The 19,654-nt window shown below is 46.1% G+C and overlaps 1 protein-coding gene across 1 annotated transcript; it reads right to left on the bottom strand.

Annotated features, from left to right (window-relative positions):
• Nucleotides 1-1,228: 1,228 nt before the first annotated feature.
• Nucleotides 1,229-19,010, bottom strand: IL17D (interleukin 17D). The gene is made up of 4 exons (XM_077341672.1): nucleotides 18,707-19,010; nucleotides 17,368-17,663; nucleotides 6,520-6,847; nucleotides 1,229-3,810 (listed from the first exon to the last, which is right to left on the bottom strand). The coding sequence occupies exons 1-3, from the start codon at nucleotides 18,968-18,970 to the stop codon at nucleotides 6,529-6,531; spliced, it is 879 nt and encodes a 292-aa protein (XP_077197787.1). The 5' UTR covers nucleotides 18,971-19,010; the 3' UTR covers nucleotides 1,229-3,810; nucleotides 6,520-6,528.
• Between the last annotated feature and the right edge of the window lie 644 nt (nucleotides 19,011-19,654).

Raw genomic sequence — 19,654 nt, 5'->3', positions numbered from 1 at the left:
ACCATCCAGTTGTGACTGCAGGCCACAACTTGGAAGGACAGGTATAGATGTTGCAGAATGGATGGAATTCAAGCAGTGTAAGTTCAAATGCTCCTTTCTACTGTAAAATGACTTACATCCTAGCATCTTATGCAGACAGGTTGCAGATGTGGCTTCAAGTCATCCTTACATGATGTATTTCATCAGGGAAGCTTCTGTCATCCCCCGTCTCTTCCAGGATGTCCTTTGCCTTATCCGGAGTTTAAGAGTATGTGAGTGATATTTTTAACTACTACTGGACTAGCTGTCAGGTAAGACAGAGCTCTTCCGCCAGGCAATGGTTGAGGCCAGGGCGGGGTCTCGGGGTTACCATTGGAAGATTCCTTGATATGTGCTAGATCAGAACCGTCACTCCCACTGGAAGAACTTTGACCCAGGTGCTGAATGGGAGCAGGGGGTGGAGTCTAGAATCCTTATTGATTGCAATCCAGTTAATATGTTAAGGGGTGTTTTAGGGCAGGGGTAGTCAACCTGTGGTCCTCCAGATGTCCATGGACTCCAATTCCCATGAGCATTTGCATTTGCTGGCAGGGGCTCATGGGAATTGTAGTCCATGGACATATGGAGGACCACAGGTTGACTATCCCTGTTTTAGTGGGCGTTATTGTCTTTGCAAACTGCTGTGAGTCTCTAGAGAGCAGTGGTATATAAATTTAAAAATAAATAAATCAAACTAAATCCAATCCTGAGTTGTTATGTTCTACTGTAGACTGTTTGATCCATGTTCACAGCTATCAGTTCTGTTTTTTCTTTAGCTAGTTCTGTATAGCATGTGGCTCTTTACACTCTCAGGTTCTAGTGTCTTTTAGATAAGAGTAATAGATACCATAGATGTTACTGGACAGCTTCAGAAGTCTCCAGATTGGAGGAGGAGGTCACCAACCAGAGATGGGGACAGAAATCGCAAGCTTCTTTTTGCTTCCATGGCAGGATGGTAAAAGTTACTAGTTGTCAAAGGATGTCGTCCTAGCTTCCTGTAGAAGTTCCCGCGTTCTGTTTAATCGCCACCTAAAAATTTAGCCCTATAAAATTTAAATTTAACATTTTTAGACTAAATGCATCTTAGCAAGGCTACTTTAATTTTACTCATTTAGAAATGTTCAGGTTTTCCATTTTCTTTTTGTAACAAGATATGTATTTTTCATTATTGTCACCTTGTAACTTGGTCTGTGATAAATAACTGCCATGCTTATATAGAGAGACAATAATGTTTTATTAACTTGTTAAACCTTTGTGCAGAAATTAGGAATGATACCGTGGAAATGGTATGACAAAAGCTTTGTTTAAAAAAAAATACATGTTTTAGGTCATTAAGTCAGCATATTAATTTTTAAATGTACTAAAAACCTGACTTTCTTCCATGGCTGGGTAGCAAAATGCTATTTTTTCCGGTTAGGAAGAACATGATCTTCATACAGTCCTGAACATTTGTCTCACAGAATTTTAACTTATACAGAGTAATACAGATCTTTACAGATCACTGTCCATTAAACACAACATCCCTTCATCCATGCTTACATGAAAACAGAAATGCTATGAGCAGTAGAAATTCACTTTTATTTGTATGCCATCACATCTGGAAGTTGCTGTGCTTTGCATACCAGAGGGCCCAGGTTCAACCCTTTGCTAATCCAGTTGAAGAATTTTGCATAGCAGATATTGGGAAATAGTCTCTACTTGAGCCTCTGAAGACCTGTCCTGCTTGGTTAACAGGTGGTACTTTTTGCTCACATCTTGCTTATACCCCTCTAAGGGGTGGGAAACTACAGTCCATCTATGGATTAAGCTTTGACTTGCAGCTGCCCCCATATATTACAGATGGATCTCAGGTTGACAGACGTGACCACGGACTTCCTGACGAACCCCCCCCCCCCTCCATTCCATATTTCTAGCTGACACAGGTGTATCCTTGTCCAATAGTTCTCATTCCAAGTTCCTGTGTTTCTTCATTTCAGGAATGATTTTAATATGTGGTGCTTCCCTGTGAAGAAGGGAGTGGGAGTTGGAATGTAGTGTCCCCCCCCCTGTTTTGAAACAGAACAGGATGGGAGTTTAGCCATCCCTCTTGCCCAGGGGACCAAAGCAACAGATTATTAAGGTCCCAGATTACTCTGGCTTTGGGGATTTTTTTTAGCATTGTGCCCCTATCCCTCTTTCCTGTTCTTCCATTGCCCCAACTCACCTGCAAGTCTTTTACATGTCATCAAAGTTAAATCAAACATTTCCCTGATGATTTTTGACCTTGCTGTGTAGCTAGATAACTGTTACCTTTTCCACCATTCGTAATTAAGGAAAGGAGATGATGAGAAGGATGCTTCCATCGGCTCAAAGCAAGGACCACTGCAGTCCCCACAACTGCGACAGTCACAACTGTTCAGCACTCCTTAAAGATCCCTTCTGCAGGTGATACTCATCTGTGAGCTAAGTTGTCCACCAAAGGTTTTTAACTTATTTGAATTATGAATTCAATTATGAAATAAGAGGACATTAGATGCATATGCCTTGGCACAAAACTTGAAATAGGGGCGTCTGTTTTACATTGATTATTATCTCAAGACTCCAGACTGAGACCATATAAGGCCTGTTCTTTGAAATCTTGCCCTGAGCTAAGCAGCCAAATTCTTCAAATGGAACAGGTTTCTATTCATGCCCAATCAGCTCACAGCACAATTTCCCCCCTTCTCCCCCAAGATGAATAAGCATTGAGCATTAGAATTATTTTTTATCTTAGCTGTTTTGTAGGTGATCCACTCTGTACCCTCCTGATGTTCCTGAGGCATATGCCTGTGACGAGGACAAAAACATGAGCTTAGGTGATTGTGGTCAGCGGTGATTTGCAAGATCATAATGACATGTTTTCCAAGTTGGAGGTGGAAGGGATGGAGGGAGGAGGTTGGAACTCGGACAGGGTACTGGTGCTATAGTGACAATTATGTGGATTCATGTAAGATTCATCCCACCCTATGTATGTCAAACAGACATTGCTTAAAATTAATTTCCCCCCATAAGACAACAATCTTAAAATCATCTTGAACCCAGAAGGATCCACAACGAGAAGATGGTAGAAAGGCTTACCTAAAATACAAATGTCACATTATTTCCCATCGTTCCCTAAAATGTGCATCCGCAGGAATTATTGCATCTGCCCTGGGAGGGATGCGCACAAGAACCAGCAGACCTGAAAGTCCAGCTAGCATTCTTTGTGAACTACGTGTAACACATAAAATGTTTAAGGCAAAAGCTTTTGAAAACCACTGATTAGAAATGTTCAGATTTATATACCTGTCCCACAAGTAAACAGATGGGCAGAATGTATCCATCATGTTCCAAGTGGGAAAATGGAAGGCTGGTGCTCTCTGGTTGATGATCCCTGTTTGTAGCCATAAACTCCAGATGTCCAGATGCTTGAGGCTGCCCTTATGGTGTAATGGTGCTAGCTGTGTTGTTGTAACACCCTACTGTGCAACAGTTATAACATCAGATTGTTGTCAGCCCTGTGGGTTGAAATCCCTGCATTTTGCACTTCCTAGGATAATTCAGGGCAAAGGGAAACATTCCCCCCCCCCCTGGCAGTAAGGAAATTCTTTCAGATTACGTACAGTTTTCACTTTGAATTGTTCTCAGCTGAATTGCCTGGCCTGGGTTCAGTGAGGCATTTCTTGTTTTGATTAGGTGACCATCTGCAAGCCTTCAGCTTAATTCTTTGTAACCTTTTCCTCCTCGGTATTAATGTATGGCATGCAGGGTTGCTGCTTGGAGCTGGGATTTCATCTAAAAGGAATGTTTGGTTGAAAGAGCATCCTATGACAGTGATGGATAGGCATAAACAAAGTTCATAATCAGATTTAAAAATTTTTAAGGAAAAGGACATGTGAAATATTTTAGTATCAGGATTGTGACATGAGAACAGATGCTAAATTAGATAGGTTGCAGTACTTTCATGGTGTGTTTGGCAGGGAAAGCTTGTCATGCAGGGGATCTCAAAGGCAGAAGCACCTGAAATTTGCCTCTTCTTTTGACACATCTGTTGTAGGTATGGCTGTACCTTAGCATCCTGTCACCTCTCTATAAACTGGAGAAAATGAATTGCTGTATCTCTCATAGATACATGAGATGTGTAGTGGTTAAAAGTGGAGGCCAGGTTTGATTCCTCATTCCTCCACACATAGTCAGCTGGGTGACCTTGGGCCAGTCACAGTCCTGTTAGAGCTGTTCTCACAGAGCATTCTTGCCAGAGCCCTCTCAGTCCCACCTACCTCACAGGGTATCTTTTGTGGGGAGAGGAAGAGAAGGTGATTGTAAGCTGCTCTGAGACTCCTTCAGCCAGTGACTAGGGTATAAAATTTACCTCTTCTTCTACAGTGATCTTGAATCTCCAGACTCAGGCAGTATAGTTCTGAATATTGGTTCTAGGCTTCAATACAGAGAAAGGCCTTGGATTCTATGCCGACGCATTGCCCCTCCAGGAAAATACATAGACCCTTGGGTCATAGAGACTTCATGGATCCACTGGTTTGACCAGCAAGTCTGTCTTATGATCGTCAATCACTTTGTGTTTATTAATGTTAATTGTCTGAAAACAGTTCCAAATACCAGATGCCAAACTGGACGGTTGACTTAGGACATTAGCCCCTTTAAGAAACTAGACACATAAGATGATGTGTTAAATTAAGACAGAGTTTTGTATGAGTGAACCTGTAACTGGAGCCAGCAATTTTTTACCTCTTGGAGTAGAAAGAGATGGACGGCTCCAGCTTACACAGTTAATTGAACCCTTGGTATTAGAGCATTTGGCTCATACTTTCTGCTAATTTGGCAGTTCTCCTTTCACCAGTGAAAGTCAAGGCACATTCATTTCTTCCCCTTGTTTGAATTGGCAAAGCACTTTGGGTTCTTTTATCTGATCTTTGTGCATCTTATTCCCAACGGCACTAAGGCAGCCAGATAAATCTGAAACTGATAACAGTGCGTGTTATCCAAAAGCTAGAGGATGGATTTCAAAGGCAATTGGCAAAGTCCATGCTTTTAGAAACAGATTGTATTTTAAAGAAATACATCCCCTTTCCACAATAGCATGTGAACAGATGATCTCAGAGAACGTAGCTAAACGTCCATCGAACAGACGTGATGTCTGCTTTGTGTCTAACTGAAGAACTGCATTCAAAAAAATCCCAGTGTTTTGCTTTTTGCAAGTCAAAATATGTATGCGGCTGAACTAAAGATGGTTTTGCATCTGAACGTTCACTTATTTCCCCCCACATTAATTTCAGCAGTGAAATATCGGTTCTGTATTATTTTGCGCTGTCACTTCAATGAACGACTCGTATATTCCTCTCCAGTTAGTCCACAGACTGAGATGAACCAAGCGACGCCTGAGATAGGGAGCAAGAGGAGGCCAGACACTGTTGTCCACAGTGAAGAAAAGAAGAAGCGCTCTTTAGAGTGAAAGTTGGCTGCGTTTCATTTCCGAAAGAAAGGAACCTAACCATTTAACTCTGTGCGGCATTTCCATTGATTGCCCTTGGGCCACTACCATGCCTTGCTCTTCCTGAGCACAATACGAAAACTGGACATTCTTAGGAATCCAAATGTTCAAGCATGCTCATGAAATAAACATAATTCTGATTTTTAAAAACTTTAAAATGTGACATTATCTTTGGTTCTTTAAAAAAAAAAACATTCTTAGTATTGTAAGACCAGGAGGATTTTAGGGTTGCATTTTATTGGTACAGCCTTCCACGAATCAGTTCATCAGACCGCAGACACTGTGGTAAGCCCCTGCCATGGTGAAGAGAGTTGGTGGGAGACTCACCCCCTCCCTCAGGATCCCCACAGCTGGCAGAGTATTTGAGGGGAGGTGTCTTGTGCTTAGCTATTGAAGATGTAGCTTTCTCACATCCTTCCCTCCCTACTCCTGCCTGCTCCACATCTCAGTGAAATGTGAAAGAACACTTTCCCAGGATTTCCCCTAGTTCTTTGCCTGCATTGGACAGATATTGGCAACTGAAGCAAACCCAAATGCGTTGATTTCCTGAATTTATCTCATTTTCCCGTATCTTCAGAACTCCCATCCAGACTGTTGTTTCTCACTTCATGTGACGTGTTTTCATGGTGGATTTTCTAGTCTCTTTAATGCCCTAAAACAAATAGCCTTGTCACGCCTGCACATTTTAACTTCAATGGTTATATTTCTGAGGTTTTTTTTAAAAAAAACACATTGTCTCTTGGTTCATGCCTGCCTGTGCACCACTGAATTTTTCCGCAAGTGTCTCATGACGGGAGGGTGACTATGTGATGCTACACCTGCCTTTGAGGTGGTGTTGACAGTCCTGGTTTGCTGCAGTTGTTTTGTGACCGTGCCTTCACGCATGCCAGCCATTTCTGAGAGAGGCAATCCAGAACCTCCAGTGAACTGGCTCTTTAATTCCTGGAAGCCAAAAGAACCTCACACAACAAGCCCTCTCCAGCCATGAGTCTCACCTGTCCTCTTCATTCTGACGCTGGCTTGTCATTATGAGTCCCCAGCAGTTTTGCTGCTTGCTTGTCTATACTGGAATTGACACCATCGGCTTCTTTGTCGTGTTCTGGTATGCAGGTGCAGCCCACAGGGACAGTGACATAATCCTCAGTGTAAACGTAGCGGCCTCCGGTGCAGGATGTGGTGCGGCGTAAGATTACCGTTGGCATGTAAACTGGGATACTCCGAAAGTGGAAATTCTCTTCCCCATAAACTCCGGTAAGACAGCCTTTACACAGACAGTACGCTTCAGGAATGTACTTTGGATACCTTGTGGGATCGTAGGAAATTCTGTGCCAAAGCAGAAGAATAAAGACTCAGTTTGTGCCTTCGTCGCATCCTTCCCCTCCCCAACGTCTGATTTTAACCCCAGCTGGAAAAGATTATAAGCAAATCATTGGCCGCTGCTTTGCATTATATGACGTTTTTTTGTTATTATGCCAGTGTGTGTGCATGTGGGGGAGGAAGACAGCTGCAGCTCTCAGTGTCTTGCCACTTATTTGGAAACCAGGAAGAAAAAATAATTGGACAGCTCCCTGAATGGAACAGACTCTCAAATAAACACCAGTTTAGTTTTCTTGTTTATCAAACACTAAGACCTTCGTCTCGGTCCTCACACGCCAGGCACTCGCTTGAGTGCTGCAGACAGCTTGAAATCCCTCTTTCTGATCATTCCCACCCCCATAAGCATTTTTCATACTAACGGAATGCTTCATTTGGGGGCAGGACTGCTGTCCCTTGAACAGAAACCTGAAATGCTTCCGCCCATCCCTATCTCTCCATCCTGCCCCCCGCAAAAGCTACAACTGACAACCACACATCAGGCTGCTGTTAGACATGTAGGATCAGTAAAAGAAGAGAGCAGCCATCACCATTATGACTCTGTGCAATCTCAGACTGTGAATTGGGCAGACCTGTATATGTGGCTGCACAAACAGAGGGCCACTCAGTGAGCAACTGTTACAATAAGTAAAAGTTTTGCAGCCCATTTGGAAGGCCAACGAGGTATCTTCCCCCCAAAAGGATTTTTTGTTCTTTACATCTCAGATATTTCCACAGCTAGAAAAAGATTGTAGAAAGTTGAGCTCTTCCCCATATTTCCGCCTGACCCAAAATCAAGTCTGGATGGATGAGGTTTATTGAACACATTTTTATTTAATTTAAGTGCTTAGGTTTACTGTGTACCGTTTGTCTTACTTGCTTGGTGTATCTGAAGCCATTTGCTCCATCTGTACTATTCTGGCATCACATCTACATTTTAGGTAAGTCAGACTGTGACTGCCAAGATTTGGATCTGTGTGGGGCTGGAGATGAGCAAGTCCAGCTGTTGGGCTAGATGGCCTTTCTGTTTCATTCTGCAATGCACAAATCTGTATTGAGCAGTTTGTGTTCGGACATGAACTCTTGTAGTAGGTGGTTTAATGAAACAATGGGAAAGGAAATAGAGAACAGAAGGACAGACCACCTTGGCCTACATGCAGAAACCATCAAAATGGTACCCAAACATCTTCCAAGCTGCACTCTTACTGCTGAAGCTTCTGAGCTGATCTTCAGGGATAGCCCCACAAACTGGGCACAGCAAGAAGATGGGGAGATGACTGATGCATGGATCACCATGACAAGATCCATTCTTTCAAGGTAGCCTAAAAGCTTCCTTACCAAGTAAAGGTGAAAAGGGCACTTTTAGGCACATCAGCAATTTGTTTATTAAACACTAACCCAGGAAGTGAACATATATATATAGTACCCAGCTGGTTGGGAGGCTGGGAATGTACATATTGTAGCAGTGGACAGATGGCTTAACTCAATCCTAAGAAAGGATGTTTCCAAACTGTAGGTTATATTTATGTTTCTGTGCAAATTTAGGAACGCAGGTTTGTTTATTTATTTATGAAAAAATAAAATAAATAGGTTTATAAAGGAGGGTTTCTGAAAAACGTCCTTTTTGCAGAGCTGTTGCTGCTGGTGAATTCATGAGTAACAGCAATATGGAAAACAATAGGAGTGACTCAAAGCCAAGTTGCTGATCCATGCTGTGGGACTGGTTTGGCATGGAGATGCAGCACTTCATGGCTGAATGCTTTGAAAAGTGGCTGAAACTGACCTCTGCCCCTGCAGTGGAAAACTGAATCCAGGTTTCTGCCGTTTATGTCCATATGGTGAAGTAGGGAGAAGTCTTCCTGAAACAAGCTTACTCTTTGTATGCTCAAACCTCACTGTCCAGGCACCAAAACAGCAAATATCGCAGCACCTTAGTGCAGATGCTTCCTAAACCAGGTGGGGGTGGCTGTCCAGCCATTCCATGTTCCAGTGCTCCTCGGCTGGTAATAATTACTTTATCATCTCTGTAACAAAGGTTTTTTAAAGCCCCATTCAAAAGCCGACAAATGTCATAAGTAGATTAAGAGGAAAGGAGAATGCCCAAATGAAGGGGTGGAGCTTTATCTTCTCATTTAAATACGGTTGGTTTTCCTTTTTTCTCTTTTGACATAGGCAGAAATTTCATAGGAATGCCTTTCCCCCAGAACTGCGCCCAAATTTCTTAGAAGTTTCACATGTATGGGATGACCACCTTCTGACTGAAGAGAAGTGAGAAGAGGAGCTTTAAGGTGCAGGGATAATATTTAGTCTTTCCCACCTGAATTCCAGCTTTTGCCCCTTTCAGAATTAAGCATGATGTTATGTTGCACATCTGCACTGATATTTACAAACCCGTCAAATCAGGATTGCAAACTCAGATTTCAAACCAACGGTGGTTAGTCTAGACCAGGGGTAGTCAAAACTGTGGCCCTCCAGATGTCCATGGACTACAATTCCCAGAAGCCCCTGCCAGCATTAGCTGGCAGGGGCTCATGGGAATTGTAGTCCATGGACATCTGGAGGGTCGCAGTTTGACTACCCCCGGTCTAGACCTCAGTGTACTCTTAGTGCTGCACTGAAAAAAACGGTGTGTGTGTTCATGCATCTAAAGGAGAGACTGTGGTAGAGTCTCCAAGGCTTTAGTGGCTACAAATCAGGAATGTCATGTTTCAGATCCTACCAGCTTTTCTGCTGGCCAAAGTTCTGCTGAACAACTAGATTATGCTGGTGAAGATGAAGAAGAGTTGGGTCTCATATGCCACTTTTGTCTACCAGGAGTCTCACAGCGGCTTACAATCCCCTTCCCTCTCCTCTCCATGGAACAGACACCCTGTGAGGTAGGTGAGGCTGAGAGAGCCCTGATATTACTGAAGAAGAAGAAGAGTTGGTTCTTATATGCCACTTTTCTCTACCCGAAGGAGTCTCAAAGCGGCTTACAATCCCCTTCCCTTTCCTCTCCCCACAACAGACACCCTGTGAGGTGGGTGAGGCTGAGAGAGCCCTGGTATTACTGCTCGGCCAGAACAGCTTTATCGGTGCTGTGGCCAGCCCAAGGTCACCCAGCTGGCTATGTGTAGAGGAGGAGCGGGGAAATCAAACCCAGCCCACCCGCAACTAATCACTGTACCAAGCTGTACTAAGGACAGCTGCACCTCCTGGATTTCTCCTGTACAGGAGAACCATTCTACGATACAAGCTGGCATCTGTCCACCTTTCCATCCAACAGGCTTGGTTCTCACAGAAGTTTCCTTCCCCTGTGCACATTTAGTCATTGCTTGAACAGATCACAATTTTTTCCATTTTTCTTAATTTTTCCACCCAACGCAACTAGGAAGTTTATTTACATTATAGACATTTAAGCACATGCATGTGTAGGCACACCAAACCAAAGCAGAGATGGCTTATGTTAATGGTTTGCCTCAAGCTTATGTAAACAAGAAGAATGTTTTTAATATCCAATGCCTAAAGACCAGGTGTCCCAAATGTCACAAAATGGCCCCCTAAAATCCTTTCCTGTTGTCTCATAGCCTCTGGTCCTAATGTCACTAGAAGCATCCTCAAACTCCCAGTGGCCTGTTGGTGGTACAGACACCTGTTGTTGTGTTGTTAGGTAGAAATCCATGCTGAAGTGCTTTATTAGAACAGTCGAGCAACTGTGGTAAGATTGTAACTCATGCAGCATTCACCCGCTACACAACAACCTTTTTTTAAATCATGAAAAAGTCATTTTTGGCTTTCAGCAGTGGAGTATAACTTGGCTTAGGGGCAAGTTTATTTTGGATGCTTTAGGAAATCCAACTGTTGTCTTTCAAAAAATAGGTGTTTGGTCTACATATAAACTCACACACTTAGTCAAAACATGGACAATAAGCCAAGCCAAATGTCAAGTTTCAGGCCTTTAAGGGGAGTTATTGTCCTTTGCAGCTGGACCGTAGCAGTTTGAATAAGACTTTTTGTTTTTGTTTTGCTCTCAACAGCTTATTCAGAGGCAACATAGCTAAAACTGTCAGCCCCAAGCAGCTGGCTAGATTTGATGAGAATAAGAAGAAGAGTCGGATTTTATACTCTGCTTTTCACTGCTCCGAAGAGTCTCAAAGCGGCTCACAATCGCCTTCCCTTCCTCTCCTTACAACAGACACCCTGTGTAGTAGGTGAGGCTGAGAGAGCTCTGACAGGACTGCTTGGTCAGAACAGCTTTATCAAGGTGGTGATGAGCCCAGGGTCACTCAACTGACTGCATGGAGAGGAGCGGGGAATCAAACCTGGTTCGCCAACTTACAAACTGCCACTCTTAACCACTACACCATGCTTGCTGTCAGCCCAGACTATAAACGCTACACATTTGGAATTGAATTCTTCTGCCTTCAATCCTGCTCAAGGTAGTTACATGGTAAATATAGCTGCAGGATTCTGTGCCCTCTTATGGGCTTTTATCCCAAGGAAAAAAATGCCTTGGAAGCAGAAATTTAAAGAGGTGTGGACATTTCCCTTTGTGAGTTTCCATGCTCAAAGCTATTCCCTGTAAACTGCTTTTTCTCCCTGCGAGGGGAAGAAATGAAGGGGATCGCTGTAGTCAGAAGAGTGGCATGTCTGTGAGTCTGCGGGCATGGGCATTCACATGTCAGTGGCAGGGTGAGCCTTTTCATGGGCAGACAGCTTGGTAGGGAAAGAGTCAATGGCCCTCTTATCAGTCTGGATTTCAGTCACCTGCAGGTGCCGTTTTGTGTAGGCTCATGGGGCTACAAGTATTTGGGCTGGATTCTACCTAGACTCAAGCAACTCAAATGCCATTGAAATAAATGGGGGAGATGCACAATTAAGTCCTGCAGCTGTTTATCTTGGAATAAGCCTCAGTGGACACAACGGGGCTTACTTCTGGGATTATATGCATAAGCACTACATAAGTAGCACTATATATTAGCACTACAGTAGCTGGAGAAGACTCTTGTGAGTCCCTTGGACTGCAAGGCGAACAAACCGGTCAGTCCTAGAGGAGATCAGCCCTGACTGCTCCTTAGAAGGCCAGATCCTGAAGATGAAACTCAAATACTTTGGCCACCTCATGAGAAGGAAGGACTCCCTGGAGAAGAGCCTAATGCTGGGAGCGATTGAGGGCAAAAGAAGAAGGGGACAACAGAGAATGAGGTGGCTGGATGGAGTCACTGAAGCAGTCGGTGCAAACTTAAATGGACTCCGGGGAATGGTAGAGGACAGGAAGGCTTGGAGGACCATTGCCCATGGGGTCGCGATGGGTCAGACATGACTTCGCAACTAACAACGATAACAAGCACTACATGGCCCATTAAATTCAGTGAGACATAAGAAAGCCTGAAGCCCTATGGATTATATGCTACTGCACAGCAATCAAAACCTTCCCAGCACCCAATGGTTTCTTCATTCATTTCAATGGAAGGAGCGATCAATGCACACATTTCTTTGTGCACCAGGAATTTTGGATAGGGGTGACAGTGTACATGCCCAAAGAGTCAGTAAATAAACCTGCTTTTCAGATTTCTCTCTATATGTAGTGCATAGTTAACTATAAATAGTATTTGTAGTATGGGTCTGGGTCCCAAGAGGCCGTCCAGTTACAATTTCTTATTGCTGTTAACAAAATCATATCTGATTCATACCATAAATGCCTCATTTCTCAGAGTGTCAGAAGCGAATTAATGGTGATTCGAGATGACTGCAGTCTGCAAAGGCTTCCTACAACTTGGACTCTGTTCAGGATGTCTGGAATTAGTGTTTGGTTTTTTTAAAAACTTATTGTAGAACAAGAAAGCAAAAGCAGCAGAAGTCCACGCACTCGGGGAAGGGGGGAACCCTCTGGTTTGTGTACGGAGGATGGAGACTGCAACGATGACAGAGTTAGCAAGGCTCAGATGGTTAATGTTGCCAAATTCTTGTGTCTCTCCCTTGAGAGGCTTTAAGTAAGATGAGGCAATCTTCAGCCAAATCCCCTAACACTTTTGAAAATCGTATATAATGCCTGGAGTCCACTGCTGTACTAGCTCGTGCAAAGCCACTTCTAATTAAGGAGCTTAACTCATTTGGAGCAATGTAGGACTCCCCATCAACCTCATCTCCCCCCTCATCTACGTCTCAGTACTCTGGCAACTGTGTACTCTTGGGTTGAGTGTGTCTTGGTTTCCATGGCATGGCCAACTTGCTACGTAGATTGGTTTATAAGCAGTTTGTTATGCAAAGTTGGCTGCACCACTGGTGTTTGATTCCGAAATAAGTCCCATTGAAACAACTGCTCCTTACTTCAGAAGCACAAGTTGCCCTTGCAGTTAGGGAAGGAGGGATTTGTAAGCCCGGAGAATGGAAGGGTTATGGTCGCAGCCTTATTTCTCACATGCTTTTCCTATAACCTAGAGTTATAATTCCCCTGGTAGAGACAGAGATCCCCTGCCCCTAGTTCCTGTTACCCACCACCCCTTGGGAGGGCAGCAGGAGAATAATAAAATTATATAAACAGCAGCGGCATGTGCACCAGGACTTCCCTTCTAGAACCCTAGAAATCTCTTGAAACTCTATGGTAGAACTATAGAGCTTGCAGCGATTCTAAAGCTACCCAGAATGATCTTGAGGCACATGCCATGTCACAGCCCTCCCCCTTGTCCCCATCTTCATACTTGTTGCTGGTTCCCAGGCACTGCCTGGCAACCCTAGCATAACCCCACATTTACAATTTCGATCCAGGTTCAGAGTTTCAGTTTGTGAGGAAGAAACAAACGCTTAATTTATCCAGGAAACTTCATTTAGACACTGAGAGAGATTGCAGTGTGACTGAAGACTTCTGAAACCAGGAAGTCCTCCATTGTGCTCGACTTGCAAAGGGAGTAGAGAAGGAACACACGGGCACAACCTGGTGCCCATGACTACAGATCTTTGTGAATGCAAGGCGGTGGCGCCTTTGCATTGTCCCACAATTACATTTTTTTCGTGATTTCAGCAACAAAATTGCTCTGAGTGATCTTGTTCATTCACGAAAACTGAGCCAGCTTAGTCTTTTTCTTGCAGAGGTAGGGCAGCATTTCCCATGGAGCTGTGGTTTCATCAATCCCCTATATATCACTCCTGGGAAAAGCTACAATACAATAATGTATTGTATCTCCCTACAATAATGGGGTTCTTGGGATGCAAAGATGAGTCAAGCAATCTATGGATGTAGGCCTGGGACCTGTACTAGAACTAGAGCTTTATATTTATATTTATACCTTGCTTGCTCTCCAGTGGGGAATCCCCCACCCGTGACTTACAACACCATTATCCCCTCCTCTGTTTTATTCTCAAAGAAACACTATGGAGTAGGTTAGGTTGGGAGTATGTAACTGGTCCAAGGGCACCCACAGAGTGTCCATGTCCAAGTGGGGATCTGAGTCTCTCAAATCCTAGTCCAATGCTTTAACTGCATGACACATGTGGATACAGGGTGCTACTTAGCTAAAAGTCCAAAGGCTGATGTCATACCTGGCTCAAGTCCTGCCAATACAGTTCACCAGATGACTCGAACACTGCTTGTTAAATACTCCAGTTACCTGGGCTAGGAATGCAGCCAGATGGACAGGAAGGCTGTAACAAGGTGCCATGATGAATGACAGTGCATCACACTCGGGTTATCTGTCCTGGGAGGTACTGCAGTGGCTCTGGATTTATTTACTACCATTGTAATTTATAATCTGGAAACCTAAACAGGGCAGGCTAATGACAGCTGGAGATGCTATCATACAGGGGATCTGGCGAACAAAGCGATGAGGAGGCGGAAAGTAGTATAAGGAGGCTCACAAAGAGAAATGCACCAGGGCCAGTTCACACATAGAAGACATGATGGGTGGCTCCTCTCTTAAGACTCAACCCCATCTGCCTGGCTCCCCTGCTTTTGCCTGGGACTCCTTCCTTCCTGGGACTCCTTTACTGGTGATGTTCTTTCTCTGTATCTCATATGGCTGCTTCGTGCCGAGTCAGACCATGTATCAGATCAGTAGCTGGCAGGAAGGGGCTCCCCAAAGGCTCAAGTAGAGCCCTTTCAGTTACCTACTACATAATCCATTTCACTGGAGATGCCAGGAACTAAACCTGGGACCTTCAAGACACATTTATTGGCATAGCTACCTGGGACCTTCTGCATGCAAAAGAGATGCTGAACCACAGCCCCACCTTGCCTCAATGCTAGTCTTCTAGGACAGGGGTAGTCAACCTGTGGTCCTCCAGATGTTCATGGACTACAATTCTCATGAGAATTGTAGTCCATGAACATCTGGAGGACCACAGGTTGACTACCCCTGTTCTAGGAGATCTTAGGACTCACCTGACAGCCTTAATTCTCCTACTTAAACAAAGCTTGACTGCTTGTAGGCAGCAATATTTGCTCATGTTTATTCCTGTTATTTCTGTCTTTCCTTCCTACTGTAGACTTTGGATAGCAAAGGTCCTTGGGTTCCTTCTCAGTCATTTGCACAATGTTTAATTGACAAACCACAATTGAACACACAATTTTGCATACAGGTTTAGCATCTGACTTTTCTTTCTTGTAAACATCATTTCAAAATAGATGAACATGGTTAAAAGGACACACAGCTCTTTTTATCTTATGGTTATTTTTGTTTTAACTAAGCCAGGCAGAAGACAAGCCACAAAGCAAATGTTTATTGCCAGCCCTTTAAAAACTGACATTTCTATTTCCTACAGAGCACAAGGGTCACCCGTTCATTCTCAAAAATGAACGCATTGTAATGTGAACTCCTATTTTTAAAGCTAGCAAATATTCTGGTTTTGTAATCTGACGTGCCTCTTGGGACACATTTATGCACTATTAAAATAGCACTTCCCCAAATGTTAAAGTTGGGCTAAAAATATGACATCCTTGTAAATAAGGACTAAAGGCAGGCAGAACACCCATCCTCTTCTCTGCTCTCTAAATTGCTCTCTTAAGTAAAGAACAACACTTGAGTCCAGTATGCAGGCACACAAAAGCTTATACCTTTAATAAAACTTTGTTGGACTTAACGGTACCACTGGACTCAGACTTTGTTCTGCTACTTTGGATCAACACAGCAACCCATCTGAATCTCTTAAATCAAGTTGCACCTTTTGGAATCTATTTAAATCCAATCGATTTGGAAGGATATAACTGTATTTAAGCTAGCAATCTATTTGCTCATCTTTGGATTACGAGTTATTCAATCAGAAAGGATAAAGTGCTTTAGGACAGTGGTCCCGAACCTGCGGGCCGCAGCCCGGTGCCGGGCCGTGAAGGCCATGGTGCCAGGCCGCGGTTCCCTCTCCCCGCCCCCCCCCGATGTAAAAAGCTTCTTACTGCGGGAGGGGTGGGAGAGGGAATCAGGGCCGCGCCCGCGCATCGCTCGTGCGTGGCCGGGCCGCACATGCTGCATGCGTGGCCGAAATCACGCATGCGCGAAAGTGCCGCACATGCGTGATTTCAGTAGCGCATGGCGCATGTGCGGGTGCGGCCGCGTATGCGCAATGCACGGGTGGGGCAGTTGCCCTGCCGGTCCCCAGCCTAAAAAAGGTTGGGGACCACTGCTTTAGGATGCTTTGGGCTGATCCTGCATAGGGCAGGGGGTTGGACTAGATGGCCTGTATGACCCCTTCCAACTCTATGATTCTATGATTCTATGATTCTTTGAGTCAACTCCAAATGCATCTCTCATTTTGTTCTTGTCAGCCATTCAGTCATATCTGACTCTTGGTGATCCTACTGCACAGCTGCCGCCACAATCCCTGATCCTACATCGCTTCCCTCAGCCATGCAGTGTTCTGGCCAGTGTCCATCCCAATCGTGTCCAACCACTGCATCCTTCGTCAGCCTGGTTTCATTTTTCCACTGGTCAATCCTAGCGTAATTGCTTTCTCCATTGAGTGGGATCGCATGATATGGCCAAAGTAAGTGAGCCAGAGTTTTGTGAGTTTGCCTACCGGCAATAGATCAGACTTTATGCACTGTAGTATTTCCCTGTTTGTGACTTCTGCTGTCCACCTCTCATAGTGCTGCCCTGATTAACAGAGGCAGCGCTATGCAAACTGTCTGTACAGCCCCCTTATCTCAAAGGCCAGTCAATCAGGTCCAAAGGGAAAAAAGGAGAATCAGACTCAGTATCCTTAGCTCTAACAAAGCCCTAACCTGCATGGCCCAGGCTAACTAGATCTTGTTACAGCTGAGAAGATAAGCAGGGTAGACTGCAGTTAGGGTTTGGATGGGAGAAGATTCTTTCTTCTAGCTATAGAGCAGGCAGCTGTGGAGCAGGGTTGGCTAAACTGTGGCTCTCCAGATGCCCATGGACTACAATTACCATGAGCCCCTGCTGGCCAGCAGGGGCTCATGGTAACTGTAGTCCATGGGCATCTGGAAAGCCACAGTTTGGCCAGCCCTGCTCTGTATCATATTAGGGGGGAGGAGGGAAATGTTCATGAGTTCCGATTACCTGTATGACCAGGGGGAGACGCTGTTGAGGTTGATGGGGAGACGGTACTTCTTATCCACAGAAGCCCTGTTGCCCGTCGGGCAAGTGACGTTGTGCTCTTTTTCCAGCGGCTCCAGCTGCAAAGTGTGGTGGAAGGCACTGAGCATGCCCGCCGTGAGTCTCCCGTACAGTTGCTCGAGAAGCTCCTCGGGCCGGTCGGCACAGGCTCGCGTCCGCATTGGCCGCTTGCTCACCTTGAAAGCTTCTAGCCCGAGGAACTGCAGTCCGCACAAGAGCAGCCCAGCAAGCGCCCACACCTGGAACAGCAGAGAAGGAAGCATGGGAGGATGCCCTGGAGCATGGGCATCAATGTTCTGCAACATTGTATGCTTCCCACCCCCCTCCATTTTACAGGGCTTCTGTAGCTAAAGCAGCCTGCTACAGTTTTAAGATTAGCCCCTACAGGTTCTCTCTAATGCAGAAAGGGTCTTCTGCCCCCAGAGAGGTCCCATTCGCTCTTCCTCTCCAAATCATTGGCACTTTTGCTGGGCCAGAGGATCTGCGCATATTAACTCAACCCAGGGCGCAGGCATCCGGCAACCCAATTCGGCGCTTCTGCATTCCCTCAGGCATCCCCCAAGGGGCTGGCCCCACTGGCCATTTGCGAAAGGTCGGGCCGCGCAGCACTTGACCCGCCCGGGATCCTTTGCCTGCCTGCTGGTGGTGCGCGGATTTTCAAAGCCCTTCGCCTGCTGGACCCGGGCTTCGCGCGATCCGGCGTCTCTGGGAGACCGCCCTGAGCCAGAGCAACCAGCTCCCAAGGCCGAGGGGCCCGATTTTACCAGCGAAGGGCAAGCCCTGGCCCTGCGGTGCCCCTCAGTCACTCCCAGGCGGCGCGAGCGGCTCAGGCGCCTGTTCAAGGAGTGCAGCAGGTGGGAGGCGCCTTTGGAGGAGCGGCGGCGTTTGGTCGCCGGAAATCGCCGCCACTGGAGGCCTGCCACCTCCGCTTGCGAGCATCCCTGAGGCGCTGCTTTTGGCGCGCCTCTGCACGGCCCCGGGAGCGTGGCCCCCTGCGGGAGAGCCTCCGTCGGCGACGCTTTGAGCGAGGCCAGGTTGAAAGGACAACCCCGCCGGACGCTTTCCCGGGCAGCCCTTCGACGCGTCCTGACGGAGCGCTTGGAAACGTCCGAACACGAATTGCGCCGCTGCTGCGGGGGATCCCGAGGAAATCCTCGCCGAAGGGCGCAGCGAACGAGCCCGGCGCTCGGCAGCAACGAGGAGGGGAAACGGCCACGCGTGACAGGACCCTTCTTCCCCCGACCCCGCCCGGCCCCCTCCCCAAAGCGCCGCCGCGACTTACCTTGACCCGCTCCATGGTGGCGGCGCCTCCAGTCGCGCAGCGCGGCCCGGCGCAAGCAGCAGCAGCAGCAGCGGCGGCGGCGGCAGGGAAGCGGCGGCCGGTTAAGAGGCGGCCGTCCTCCTTGGCGCTGGCGGTGGGGGAGCGGGCGGGAAAGTTGGAGGCATGCCCCGCGCTCCGCGGCGTCGCCCCTGCCTGCCGGTGCCAAAAGCATTTCCAGCCCTGGCGGAGGGAACCGGCCGCGCGGGGAGGAGAGCCGCTTCCCATAGCCTTGCTCCTGTCGAGAGGGGGCGGAGAAAGAGAGCAACCGGACCAGCCTGAAACCTCCCCTGACCTTTAGCAACCCACTATGGGCTTGAAAGCCGGGAACTTCCTTGGCCAATTCCAGATGGGAAAAATAAGTGTCAGGACTACACAGGGGTCCTCAGGAGGGTCTTCCCCCCCCCCACACACACACACACATACCATAAGGTCACATCTGTTCCCACATATGGAGGAAGTGAGCTGTAATTTGACAGGGATGACCATGTTAAAACCACATGGATCCACGCCTTAGATCTATGTTTTTATGCCATAAAATGACAGGTCTCCGTTTAATTATTTTACTAGTTGATGTAAAAACCACAGATTCAGGTCGGTAGCCGGGTTGCTCTGAAGCAGCAGAACACCATTTGCGTCCAGGGGCACCAAGAGTCAACATGGTCTAGAGAAGCAGAACCGGGTTTGATTCCCTTCTACTCCTGCACATGCAGCCAGCTGGGCTTAGTCACAGTCCACTCAGAGCTCTCTCAACCCCACTTATCTCGCAGGGTGTCTGCTGTGGGGAGAGGAAGGGTAGGCAATTGTAAGTCACTTTAAGACTCGTATGGGTAATAAAAAGCAGTGTTCAAAAGAACAGCTATTCTCTAACCAAAGTTATATTCGATATAAGATTTTGTGTGCAAGCACACT

Source organism: Paroedura picta, chromosome 6 (assembly GCF_049243985.1).
Source record: "Paroedura picta isolate Pp20150507F chromosome 6, Ppicta_v3.0, whole genome shotgun sequence".
NCBI classification, from domain to species: Eukaryota; Metazoa; Chordata; class Lepidosauria; order Squamata; family Gekkonidae; genus Paroedura; species Paroedura picta.
The sequence above is the reverse complement of the archived record's forward strand: the minus strand, read 5'-3'. Positions and strand labels throughout refer to the sequence as shown.

Excerpts from the sequence above, each read along its gene's own strand:
- IL17D (XM_077341672.1), bottom strand. The coding sequence starts at position 18,970 with ATGGGAAGCGGCTCTCCTCCCCGCGCGGCCGGTTCCCTCCGCCAGGGC. Across the intron at positions 17,664-18,706 it reads CCACCATGGAGCGGGTCAAG|GTGTGGGCGCTTGCTGGGCT; the intron begins GTAAGTCGCGGC and ends CTGCTGTTCCAG. Across the intron at positions 6,848-17,367 it reads GTCTCCCCCTGGTCATACAG|AATTTCCTACGATCCCACAA; the intron begins GTAATCGGAACT and ends GCTTTGGCACAG.